We start from the raw sequence: 13,557 nt of genomic DNA, 5'->3' as shown, positions 1-13,557 counted from the left end.
GTAAATATATACTATTACTACTACTACTATAAAAGTACGATAAATAATAATAATAATAATAATAATAATAATAATAATAATAATAATAATAATCTTCAATCAGCCTAAAAGGGCACATGTCACCCCCTTACTCATTGAGTTACACTGGCTACCCATAGCTGCCCGCATCAAATTCAAATCTTTAATCCTAGCCTACAAAATTCTCAGTGGGTCTGCTCCTGTCTACTTAGGTGCACTGATAAAAGCTTATGTTGCCCCACGACCACTCCGCTCATCTGGGGAACGTAGTCTGGTGGTCCCCAGACCTTGCACAAGACAATCCAGGCTCTTTTCATGGGTTGTTCCACGTTGGTGGAACGCCCTACCAAGTGCTACAAGAACAGAGGCATCCCTGCCTATCTTCAAGAAGCTCCTGAAGACCCAGCTCTTCCGAGAGCACCTCCTATCCTAACACTTTCAAACATTCCATCTTAAATATTCTAATAGGGTTTTTCCCAGGATTATCACAGATTCTTCCAGGATTATTTCTGGACCTGCTGCGGTGGTCCGGCCTCTTCCCTGCCCTCATCATCACCACTCACTTATCCTCAACTGCCTCCATGTGTCTCCCCCTACTCTCCCCTTCTCCCCCAGTCTCTATCTCTATTGCTCTCTCTTTTTCTCTTTCTTTACCCTCTCTCTTTAACCCCAACTGGTCAAGGCAGACGGCCATCCTCCAGGAGTCTGGGTCTGCTCGAGGTTTCTGCTGTTAAAGGGAAGTTTTTCCTCACCACTGTCACCAGTCACAAGTGTTTGCTCCTGGAGGATTCTGTTGGGTTTCTGTAAATTGGCTTAGAGTCTGGTTTTTGACCAACTCTATATATAAAGTGTCATGAGATAACTTTTTTTGTGATCTGGCATTATATAAATAAAATTTGATTGATTGAGTGATTTAATTGGTTTCCCCCTGTAAGTCGCTTTGGAAAAAAGCGTCTGCCAAATGCATAAACATAATAATAATAATAATAATAATAATAATAATAATAATAATATGCGTGTTTAAAGTTTAATTCGACAAGAGACGCTTTGAGTTTCATTCCTCGGAAGCACATCATAAAAACTATACTTCCTTTCCTTTCTCATATCATCACTTTCACAGCGTCATTTCTTGGAAAAGTCCAGGCCAACAACAGGGCCGTAAGTTTCTATTTTGCTCGCCACACCCCTCGCTGCTGATTGACGTAAAGCTGTACCAATGGCTCGTAGAATGTATTGCCTAAATCCACCAATCATTTGCTTCCTCTGTGCTCGTATGGAAACTGGTCCCTGTGGAGCTGACATTTCGGCTCCTCTTCTCCTTTAGCAGCCGTACGTTAGAGCCAAAATGGCGCCTGAACGGCAAATTAAGAACTACTCGGGACGGTCAAGTAAATATCCAATGAAAGAGAATGCAGAAAAGGAAATAACATGTACATGCCTTCCTATTATCAGAGAAACATTACTTGTTGTCGACATTTAACTACAGGTAGACCTAGCTTATACTTAAGAGACAATACACCTAGCTATGCGTTCAGCTTAAATTGTTACTCACTGAATCATTTCGTAGTGGATCGTAACTGACAGGAACATATTAAATCGGGTAAGTAAACTTGAATTAGTGAAGTATTGAGCTGTATTTGGGCTAAGTGACGGTCTTGTAAAACGATTGAACACAACTCTGTAATGTTATGTGGTATTAACAGAATAATTGCTCTTTTGTTGGTTTATTTGTTATGTTATTATGCATAAGATGCAGTGCTATGTCACCTGTGCATAATTTGCGTAGAGTTTGCACTTTGGTCCCTGTAAATGACAGTGTTTACCCACCCTTCACACATGCAGTTCTTTTGCTTGAGTCTCACTCATATTGTACACACCCATTGAATGTGGTTTGTTGTTTGTGTAATGTTTGTGTATTCCTGGCTGATTTAGGATGGCTCAGTGGGAGAGACTGATGCAGCTGCACTCGTACTCACAGCAGTTACACGAGCTTTACGACAGGGATGCTTTACCTATGGACGTGAGACACTACCTGTCACACTGGATAGAGAAACAGGAATGGTAAGGCAACTCAGTCTACTATGGCAATTGTTTAATAATGTTTACATTTTTGGTGCAAGTCAGAAGTTATGCAGGGATTAAAATAATGATCCAATCTGTTTAATGCTTGTATCTTGTTTGTTGTTCAGGCAACGGGCAGCCAGAGACCCTGACTTCGCTATGGTGCTGTTCCAGGTGTTGTTGGAGAATCTGGACATCCAACACAGCCGCTTCGTCCAAGAGGAGTCATTCTTAATGCAGCATAATATTAGACGTTACAAACATAACTTTCAGGTGGGGTTTATGGTTCTATTTTGTAAAGCAAATGCACTGTTTTCTTTTGCATTGTCCTTTTTAAATACAGCCTCATTTGTATTTTTCATTGTCTAATAACAATTTGCATGATGCCCTTTGTTAAGTACAAGGTGTTCTGCTTAGAAAGCCGAACATTTTGTTTCCTTATAGAGTTTCTGTTATCCTACCGGTGCTTATTATGAGTGTTTAATTTTGACTCTGATATTCCTTTGATCTTTCTGTGTTTGCAGAGGTACCAGGATGAACCATGCGTCTTGGCAAGCACCATCCTGTGGTTCCTGGAAAAAGAAAAGGAAATCTTACAGAGTGCTGAATTAGATGAGCAGGTTGGGGAAACACGTTCATAAGTTACCTACTCATAGAGAGTGTCATGTAGAAACACATACACTCAGGATGTGGTTTGTGAAAAAAATGAGGTGGGGGTGTTTTTGAATGTTGAACATTTACGAAAAAAACAAAACAAAACATGATTTACAGTTGTATGGATTAATGTCTGTAAGCAGTTTCATTTAGAGAATGATTATGAACTGGAAGCACACAGGTATGCTAAAATCTAGTACCATGTATAAGGCTGCTCTACCTGTCATGTCATAGTCTGTAGCTCTTCATTGTGTTGTCAGGACCAGGTTAACAGATGCATTATTGACAGTGTTTTACTCAAATTACTTAGTTACCACAGATCACCCTCATTTCATCCTCCTACACCATTCTGACATGTCTAATACTGTCAAAACAATTGTCGATGATAAAAAATATCTGGTTGACACAGTCCTTTGCCTGAGTAGTTACTGAATTGTCCAGTTTGTGTTAATAGTTGCCCCTGTGGATCTTCTCTCAATTTAGCTGAAACTGTTTCGGTTGCCTGCAGCCTTGAGCCACAGCCTCAGAATAAGACACACTCGTTTTGCCTCATTTGAGTCAGTCTGGTAGTTTCCCTGTATCCTGAGAGTGAAAATCCATTTCTGATTTTATATATTCTTTGTGTTACAGATTATTTAGTTGTTTTAGCACTTCAATTAAAAATACTTCTCTATAAGGTACTTTTTATGATAAATGGGTGAAGTAGGATTATTTTTTTATACCCCTCAGTAGTGATAAAAAAAATTCACCAGAAGCAGGGATTCTCCTCCATACCACCCATTATATCACACCCAGCATATACTACCATCAAGTTGCACTTGACATCTGCCACTTTGAACGGCAGATATTTTGATTTTTAGGGTTTCTGTATGTCATTGTCCACATGACTCAATGGGCAGGTACCAAATATCAGTGAGTTGTGTATAAAGTTGAAATGATTATCTCATGAATTGACTGAAAGAAAATTGATCTTTATTACTTTGTACAGTATATGATTTTATGTTAGAAACTGTAATTTTTAATATTGATGGAAATTTATTTATAAAGAGCATCATGCTCAATAACTGTACTTGACACAAACCACATTAGTGTGACTTAGTGTGGCAAACATAACTTTGCTTTATAAGAATAAATTTCTCATTTCTGAAATACTGTATATAGCTCATGCTACTCATTTTTTTTTGTCTCAGGTTCAGCTTTTGCGTGTGGAGCAGGAAGCCATGGAGACAACCAGCCAACAGGACCTGGAGCGTAGGATGGCTGGCCTCAGGAATGAAGTGCAGGTAGATATATGGTTTCCTCTATATTATCATTTTATGCTTTGCAAAACAAAAGTATTGAAATACACCCATTGATTTCTTTTTCTTGCTCTTATGTCTTTACAGTGCTTAGAGCATACGATGATATGTCTGGAAGAACAGCAAGATGAGTTTGATTTTAAATACCAGACGCACAAGATGGAAGGTAAAGTGTATTTAACATGTTTGGGTGTATTTGTATGCTTCGATAAGGTCTGAAGATGAGTAATAAAGTGGCTTGAATCATAACTGTTTTGCTCTCTTTTGTATGGAAAATGTGATTCCACTGTGGAAACTCATACAGCAGTGGCAGATGAAGCAGTCAAAAAAAACCAAGTACAGCTTCTTCAACATCTTGTCAACCGTCTGAATGAATGCAGAAAGGTACAATATTATGAATGTTGCTTAACAACTTTTTCCTCTCCTTGATCAATTTCTTTTCCTAATTCTTCCAATGTTTTTCCCCATGCTGTGCCATCACCGTTGTAGAGCACATTGTCAGATATAAACAAACTTCTGGATAAGGCTGATGACCTGATCGATATATTAGTGAAGAAGGAGCTTGTGGAATGGCAGAGGAGGCAGCAGAAATCCTGCATCGGCGCTCCAGACAATGTTTGCCTGGATCAGCTGGAGAAATGGTATTTTCATCTCTGCATGTTTCACTTTATAACATACCAGTACATACATGAAAACTTTTATTTGATTAAAGCTTGAGTGGGAGGAAATCTGGGGAAAACAACCAGAATTAAAAAGGCATCCCACCTGCCGCTCTCACCTCTCTGTCTTAAGCTTAGACCATATATAAAGATAAAACTGATTACAAATTATTACAGTTAATGATGTTTCCTCTGTGACAAACCATAGAGCATGTATGAAAAGGTAGCATGGTCAAAACTGGTATCCTCTGCAACTCTGTTTTTTAGCACCCTTTTGAATTTTTTGCTTACTTGTTTTTTAGGTTCACCTGTGTGGCAGTGTGTCTGTTCCAGGTGCGTGAGTTTCTCAGTAAACTGGAGGAGCTGGTAGGGAAAGTGTCTTATGAAAATGACCCACTGAAGGCACAGAAACCAGGCCTACAGAAGAGAGCAGATGCTCTGTTGAAAAACTTGCTCAAGAGGTTTGTCAGTAAAAGAAGTACGCTATGTGCTTTTGCTCCTCTACGTTTTCTTTATGAAACATACCCACATCATTGTTAATGTGTCTTAAAGCTCTTTTGTGGTAGAGACTCAGCCGTCCATGCCACAGGGGAAAGGACCTCTGGTACTCCGCACTAACATCCAGTTCTCTGTCAAAACCAGGTTAGTGTGTCACCACTGCTTATTTTCACTCTAGTTGTAGCACATGTTTGTAATTATAGAAGATCAATGCTTTAATTACACTTTTCACACATTTGAATTATAAGGTTAAACAGTTAGAAAGAGAATGTAAACCAAAAAGAAGCAAGCTTCACTGAAAAGGAGCAGTGTAGCTTAACCTACAAAAAACAGAACAAATTTTCCTTTGTAACTGCAAGTAAAGTTTAATGTAATTTACACTTATGCTATGTTTTCAGACTTCTTGTCAAGTTTCCTGAGTTGAATCACTCCATGAAAGTGAATGTATCTATGGACAGGTAAGATTTGTTAGTTTTCTTGACTTAAATCAGTACACATGTAGATACACTTTGTGACATTATGTTTTTTTTTTTCCATCCCTCTTAAAACAGGGAAGCACCTCAGATCAAGGGGTTTGTACATTTTCTCTAATTTTAGCTTCCATATGAAGTAGTATTTTCAGAAAAAGTAAACTAAGCTGTCAAATTTTTGTGTTTTTATTTCTACTAAAATTTAAATCTTTGTAGATATCGTCGTTTTAATGTCTTTGGGACCAAAAGCAAGGCTTTAAACATGGCTGAGAGCCAGAGTGGAGGCATGGTTGCAGACTTTAGACACCTGGTGGGTGGTATTGATATGGAAGAATACATCTTGAATGACAAAAATAATAATTGTCTAATGTAATACAAATAAGAAATTAAATGATTGCATTTATTATATATAAGATTGCTAGATGTTATATGTTGTACACATATGACATCTAATTTAATTCATTAACCAGAACCATTATGACTATTTAATATTAGCACTACTGTGTTAGACTTATTCTGCCCTTTTAATTCATTGTAGACTCTGAAAGAGCAGAAGTGTGGAGGTGGTGGAAAAGGTGTCAGTGATGTGAGTTATCATTTTCAGCAATAATTAGGCCTCCCTACTAACAGTTTACCACAATAAATAAAGAATCACAAAGAGTAAAGAACCGAATATTGATCTGCATGTATGTTTGTGCATTGTGGTGTTTAATAGATCTCTCTGAGCGTCACAGAGGAGCTGCACATCATCTACTTTGACACTGTGTTTGAGCTGAAAGGCATGTCGGTGGATATGCTGGTAGAGTTTCTTCTCTTTTTCTGTTTTTATTTTCATGGACTCAGTGTATAAAGAATGAGCATCATATGATTGAGCCCTGACCTGAAATTTAGGTCCTAATGTTATTTTTCTCTGGCATCCAACCAAGGCATCCTCCCTCCCTGTGGTCATTATCTCCAACTCCAGCCAACAGCAGAGTGCTTGGGCCTCCATACTCTGGTTCAACATGCTCAGTCAGGACACAAAGGTGAATTATCATATCACTGCATTTAGTTGTTGACTTATACTGTTCAGCTATTAGAAGACATAAGAGACAGGTGTGTGGAGGGCAAGCTTGGTAAAAAAAAAAGTCACTGTAGAAGCCAAGAACGTAATAACAACCCAAAACGTAACAACGACCCATAGTGTAATACATTTGCCATTTTTAGAATGTAATAGGCCAATATGGGTCATTATTACATTATGGGTCATGATTACGTTATTGGCTTCTACAGTCACACTGTGAGTTGTTATTGTAATTTTCTTAGTTATGAAGGAAAAAGCAGATGATTGGAATCATTTTGCATGTCAAATAATAATGTTCCATCTTTCACATTAAAGTCTAAATTATGTGGCATTTTATAAGTGGAATGATTGTTGAGTGTAGCTTCCTTTTTCATGCAGCCACTTAATTGAGGGATATATTAGTAATTTATTTATGAATTAACCTACAAATAATAATGGTGGTTGAAATACCTGCAGTCTACCATAAAATGCATGTTACAATACATTTACATATGTTTAACTATCTGTAGGTTATCACAGTTAGTAACTCTTAATACCTCAGTGACTATAAGACATTTGTTTAAGAAGCTTCTTGATTTGATAAAAAATCAAAATCTATTTTCATTTAAAACATTTTCAAACTAGAAGCACTCGGAGAGCGCAGACCTCCGCCAAGGCTGATCAGTGCCCCCTCCCCGTGGGCCCCCCCACCCCCGATCACCACCAAAATTTAATCATTTCTTCCTTATCCCATTGCCAACAAACCCTGAAAATTTCATCCAAATCTGTCCATAACTTTTTGAGTTATGTTGCACACTAACGGACAGACAAACAAACAAACAGACAGACAAACAAACAAACAAACCCTGGCAAAAACATAACCTCCTTGGCGGAGGTAAAAACAACGGCACATTGTGTATGTGTGTATGCATAAATCCCAGTTCAAACCAAATATTCATGACGAGACAATCTAAAAGCATGCATCTTCTTGCAAAGCTCTGGCCGGACTGGTCCTGAAGATGTGCCAGTTTACACCAGTATCTACAGATTAAATGGTGTATTATTTTCATAGCAATGACTCTCCATGTGTTTGTTGTAACTGCCTGTTTTTTAGGATTTTGTTTAGTAGGATGTACTTTGTAATACCTTAATATATAAATGAAGACAGTTATAGTAAGTCACTCAATTCAGTATTTCTAGTGTTGATAAAACAGTGAAAACATAAAAAAACAAGAGGTCAAGTTGCAGAGAAAGTACAATGTATTGAGACAGGAGAATACCAGAGGAACAACTGATGTACAGCCATAAATACTGAGACAAACACAGCCTATAATGCCCCACATTTGAAAACCAGCCACTGGTTGGTAAATTGAGTCTGAGGTGATGCATCAGCTGTTTGAGTTGAACTGAAACCTTGATGGAGAACATATTACTGTTAACTATTAATGTATATTTCCCCTTCAGCGGTGAGAGTGAACAGCTGCACTAAGTACAGAACAGTAATGAATTAAACACATTACAATGAAATTTTTATGTTTATTTAAAATTCTGATGCAGAAAATTCTATCAGTTAAATTTGATTCAGCTCAGTTGGCTTCTTTAGTTCAACTTTGTTTTTATTAAAGTTTTTTTTTTTTTTTTTTAAGTTTTGATTGCAAACACCAAACATTAGCAACACAGAGTAAACAAGACAACATTATCTTAATTTTATCAATGAAGCTCATCAGCACCAAATCTAACTATGGCTGGATAAAAAGTAGAAGTGAATATGCGAATAAATAATTAAAGATAATCCTTTCAGTTGCATTCTTAGCACATTCTTTATGTTTTGGTTTTCCAATGATGAAGGATCAGTCTGTCCAATATAGATTATGTTAGGGCTAAGGCAAATGCAGATTTGGAAGTCTATAGCAAACATTATCTAGCTCCCAATAGACACAACTAAAGTGATTTGGACACAGTTATACATGTTTTAAATGAAACATACAAACTCAGATAAAAACATACAAACACATCAAAACAATAAACTTTGCATACCTTATACAGTACATGTTTCTGCTCATTGTCCATAATATGACTACCTGCTTTTTGCTTAAATAAATGTACACATTGTCACTGCAGTTAGATTTATTGTGCAACTCTAATGTGTTTATTTGTCAATGTATGTGTTTCTACAGGACATCAGGTTCTTCGCCGGCTCTCCTACAGCAACTTGGCTCCAATTTGGAGAGATGTTGAGTTGGCAGCTTCTTTCTGCGACCAAACTTGGGCTGAATAAAGATCAGCTGGATATGATTGGACACAGGCTCTTTGGTAAATCATGTCCCTCAGTGAATTCCTTTACTTAATTTTGGTGGTTTCGCTGTCTTTAAAATGGGGTGCATTCATTTACTGTCACTTTACCACCACTGTTAAATTCATGTCCTTTCCTGTTTATTTTCTCTTCTGTGGAAGAAGTGTTAGATTTGTATGCATAAAAACTGTGATTTCAGTGATTGAAAATCAAGTCAGTGAATGATGCATGATGTAATTTTTACCCCACCAGGCAAGCAGCAGAACTACAACACCTTTAAAGTAGCTTGGTCAAAATTTAGCAAGGTGAGACAGCTGGCTTTTATTCATGTAAACAGTATGTCCAGTCTTGTTTGTTAATTGTTTATGAATACAGATGCTTGTTGGCAACCCTTTGCATCCTTCTCCTACAGGAAAATACTCCTTTCACTTTCTGGGTGTGGTTTGACGGCATCGTGGTGATGGTAAAATCTTATCTCGAAGACCTGTGGAGGGATGGGTATGCATGATTCTGAATCTATGTTTGAAGAACTCCTGTTCTACAAAACAGTTCTTTACCAAGACGTTTTATGTATTTTGTAGCCTCATCATGGGTTTTGTGACTAAAGGCAAAGAGAAGGCTCTCCTGAAGAAAAAACAGAGAGGTACATTCTTGTTACGCTTCAGTGAGAGTGTCATTGGCGGTATCACCTTCTCCTGGGTGGAAACTACCATAACAGGTGAGATGCTTTCATAATTTTTATTACTTGATGATGATGCATAATGTTCTGAAATTCTTCCAGAGTAGACATTTTTACATTTCTGTAAATATGTTTGTACTAGTGTGTTGACCCGTGGGGAACCATGGGTTCGAGATGTGGTTATTTTTATGCTGGTGAGAACTTCCTTTTGCATCATGCAGTGTGGTACTGAGCATCCCATCAATCGTCATGGGCATAGCAATGTGATTATATTCCAAAATTACTTATATCTCCCAAAATATTGGTCTTATCAACTTGCTGAGATATTTAATGTGGAGATGGGACTATTCCTCAACTGTAGGTACCAAATTGGCCAATTAAAAACATCTCAATTTCTCACAACCATGCAGATACACACACACACACACACACACACACACACAGACACTCTGAGACCTTCTACTATTATGATATAGATTCACTTGTTCCTGTGTATGATTGTGATTTGTCTGTTGTAGGTGAACCTGAGGTGAAGACAGTCCAGCCCTTCACCAAAGATGACCTCAGTCAGGTTCCCTTCCATGAAATCATCAGGAATTTCCAGATCTTAGAAACTGACAATGTCCCAGAAAACCCGCTCCTTTACCTGTATCCCAATATTCCCAAAGATGAAGCTTTTGGGAAGTACTACACAGAAAAGGGAGGAGGTAAGGACACCCACACTAAATTGTTTGTGGAAATTGAACAAAATGAACATACAATTTTATATTTCTTCAAATTTAGCTCTGCTTTGTTCAGAAGCTACACCTGTACCTCTATATTCTTAAAACACTGTTTTAAAATGAAAACAATCTCCATTCACACAAACATATTGTCCTAGTTTTAGAAATAGTTTCCAGAGATTCTAAGACGCCTGAAAACACATATAACATGGTCAGAGTGCTGATGAATCTGCTTGGACAAATACTTTAATTCTGTAGCTCAGTGTCCCTGTTGAATTAACAGCTGTTTGTCCAATGTCCAAACCCGAAGAACCAGGGAAGGATATGTCCTAACTCGATCAGGCAATGAAGGCAGATATGTGTCATTGTCTCCAAGTCTTCATTTTTATCCATCCACATTACAACACAGCCTCAGTTTACAAACAAAAAAAAAAGGGTCTACAGCATTTCTAAACGTCTCAGTTTTGAGGATATTAAAACACTGGAATAGAGTGGATGCATATGGGATACAAATGGACTAAGAGTTACAAGTTTTAGAACAAATGCGTTTGTGTGGCCAAAATAATGTGTTGGTTTTGGCAATAAATGTGACTTTTTTTAACTCATTCTCTTTCAGAGGACAGCCCTTACATCAAATACTTCAAAACCAAGTGGATGTTTGTTTCAAAAGAGTAAGTTTATTCTTAAGTTTCTTCAGGCTGGTTTTAAAGATGTTGCTTTTTATTCCAGAGAAACACATCCCATGATTGTTCCACCTCCTTTGTATTTGAGATGTGTGTTTTTACAAAAGCAACAACCTAACAGCAAAGTAGATGTGCTTACCACATGGAAGGAGTAATGCATGTCCGACTCTAATGTACAAGCGACTGGTTGTAATGGCTGTTTGTTGTTGGTCATGTAGGAAAACACTGGAGGCTAAGTCACCCATGTCTGACGTGGCACAGGGTGAAGGCCTGGAGCCAATCAATGGCCCATGTGGAGAGGCAGCTGGTGAGTCATGGCTCTCCCTGCTGTCCCGTCCAAAACCTCGTCAAACAAATGGCTACCCCCTCATCGTAGAGCTCTGTCTTGCCGTTCCCGTTGAGGCCTTGTGGTTTATTAAACCAATAGGGGAAATGCTTTCTATATCCAGTAGATGTCAGGTCACAGCTATGAAATTCCCCCTCTTCTTATTAATATCTGTTGTCAGTGTTGGCTGCTTCTACTGCATGTACGGGCACACTGGTGTATTGAATTGGTGTCCAGGTGATTGGGTTGAACTAACACATTTATGTCATCTGTCATTCTCTTCTGATGCTTCAGTATGTGTTTACTTGGTTTGATTTATCTACTAACATGAATGCTAGTAGTTTTGAACTTTGGTTTCAAGGCTGTTATTATAATTGGCTTGTAATGAAATACTTTTGGTGAATTATTTTGACTTTATATCCAGCTGTACAGCATGGAGATCAATGTGCTATTGTTTGATTTTATTAAATTAACAGTGAAGGTAATACACTTGATTGAATTGATTTACCTGCTGAATAATTTCTCTATGAATCATTCACACCATCTCAGAGAACTTTGTTCACAAAAAAGTTCAAAACATGAAGATGTTTCATTAATTAATTTAAGGCAAAAATGGGCAGAAAATTGGGCAAAGAAGTATTTTTTGTTGTGGTTATTTGTTGAGGCGTAATTCAAATATTTATTTATTTATGTTTTTCCTAACTGAATTGTTTAGTGTGAATGGTGAGCCAAGTGAATTCAACAATAAGATGTTGCATAATGTCATTAGCACAACATAGAAAAAAATAAAACTGGTTTATTGTGATGAATTCCAGTAAAATTTCAGCACTGCACCCAGTTGTTAAGTGTGTCCCATTAAATCTGCCACTGTTAAAGGAACATCACTTTTTTCATTTCATTTTCCCAGCCAAAGCTGTAGCAGATGCTTGTTGCATCATAAACTAAATCTTTGTCTCATCTCATTTGTGCTTTAGAACAAAACGACAGTCCTCCTGTGGTGGATTTGCCTCTGGAACCTTTTCCTGATCCCATGCTATCTGGAGGTGTTGAAAATCATATGGACGACTTACAAATGTATCTCAACAACCCCAACCTCTTCTGTGACATGGAGGATGCGCCACCACTGCCTGATTTCAATCTTCCAGAATTTAATTGCCTGCTCCCACAGCCTTGTGGAAGTGCGTTTCAATAAGCAACCACTTTTACTTACCATTATTATTATTTTTAACAATTCCATGTCAGCTCCACTTACAGTTCTTTACAGCTCTGAAAGAAAATAGTTGACCATTATTAACTGATTTGCAATATTTCCACATATTACATTTGAACAACATACATTTTGTGTTCATTCATGTTTGAACAGCAAAGTATTAATGTTTGAACTTATGAGTAGTTCATAGAGGAATTTTGGTTGAGTAACTTTGATCATCAATTGTGCTTCATATGTCGTGGCATGTTCCAGATGAGTCTTTCTTATTACTATTTGGAATTTCACGTCACTCCCAGTACAAAAATATAAGCATCTCACATTTGATTCATGGCTCCTTGGCGTCTGTCCTCCTCTTCTTCATACTCCAACGGGTTCTCTGGGGTTCAGATCTCAGAATCCAGAGTGATCTAATTTCTTTTCCAGAATTGTATATAGTATTCTTTATACCATAAACTTTTAGCTTAGCCTTCATAGCAACTCTGGTTTAAGTGCTTTAATAATGTGAAATATTAATAGCCATTGAGAGTAAATGTGCTATGCTACATGGCAATATGTGACATTCTGTTTCTATTAATTATAATCATTAATCAAGAATAATCATAGTTGTTAATTGTATTTTCATTTAAGGCACTGGATTTTTTGAATGCTATGTCCAAGAACAGATATAATGGGTAGGGAAAAAGTAAAAACTGCACATAATTTATTCTTTTAATAAATGTTTTGACCTTGTGTATCCTGTTTGAAATAAAAAAATAAATAAATAAAAACATTTATGAAAAATTGTACTTGAAAGTTTTTGGTTCAGCTGCTCACTTTTTTCAGTTGCAGTAGGAGGCTACTTGAGCACTTGTTAGAGGCATATATCTCATACCTTTGTCATGGCTTGCTGTAAAAAAATAAATAAATAAATAAAAATTTGCCTCTTCTCTGACCACGCCTTAGCTT

General features: G+C 37.4%; 1 protein-coding gene across 2 annotated transcripts; it reads left to right on the top strand.

Annotated features, from left to right (window-relative positions):
• Nucleotides 1-1,381: 1,381 nt before the first annotated feature.
• stat2 (signal transducer and activator of transcription 2) lies at nt 1,382-13,404 on the top strand. 2 transcript variants are annotated; one of them, XM_030133962.1, is made up of 24 exons: nt 1,382-1,618; nt 1,951-2,079; nt 2,208-2,352; nt 2,604-2,699; nt 3,924-4,016; nt 4,119-4,197; nt 4,336-4,415; nt 4,521-4,672; nt 4,993-5,151; nt 5,243-5,332; nt 5,587-5,646; nt 5,740-5,760; nt 5,875-5,968; nt 6,197-6,244; nt 6,374-6,457; nt 6,585-6,683; nt 8,878-9,013; nt 9,246-9,298; nt 9,406-9,491; nt 9,575-9,711; nt 10,191-10,379; nt 11,011-11,065; nt 11,296-11,384; nt 12,377-13,404. In XM_030133962.1, the coding sequence occupies exons 2-24, from the start codon at nt 1,952-1,954 to the stop codon at nt 12,592-12,594; spliced, it is 2,391 nt and encodes a 796-aa protein (XP_029989822.1). In that variant the 5' UTR covers nt 1,382-1,618; nt 1,951; the 3' UTR covers nt 12,595-13,404. The 2 variants fall into 2 exon arrangements, with proteins under 2 accessions (XP_029989822.1, XP_029989823.1); XM_030133963.1 differs by lacking the exon at nt 11,296-11,384 and having other exon boundaries at nt 12,377-12,569.
• Nucleotides 13,405-13,557: the final 153 nt, after the last annotated feature.

This window comes from Sphaeramia orbicularis, chromosome 5, assembly GCF_902148855.1.
Source record: "Sphaeramia orbicularis chromosome 5, fSphaOr1.1, whole genome shotgun sequence".
Lineage (NCBI taxonomy): Eukaryota > Metazoa > Chordata > Actinopteri > Kurtiformes > Apogonidae > Sphaeramia > Sphaeramia orbicularis.
The sequence above is the reverse complement of the archived record's forward strand: the minus strand, read 5'-3'. Positions and strand labels throughout refer to the sequence as shown.

Coding starts and splice junctions, on each gene's coding strand:
- stat2 (XM_030133962.1), top strand. CDS start 1,952: ATGGCTCAGTGGGAGAGACTGATGCAGCTGCACTCGTACTCACAGCAG. Junction 5,761..5,874: donor GAAGCACCTCAGATCAAGGG/GTTTGTACATTT, acceptor AAATCTTTGTAG/ATATCGTCGTTTTAATGTCT. Junction 11,066..11,295: donor TGGATGTTTGTTTCAAAAGA/GTAAGTTTATTC, acceptor TTGGTCATGTAG/GAAAACACTGGAGGCTAAGT.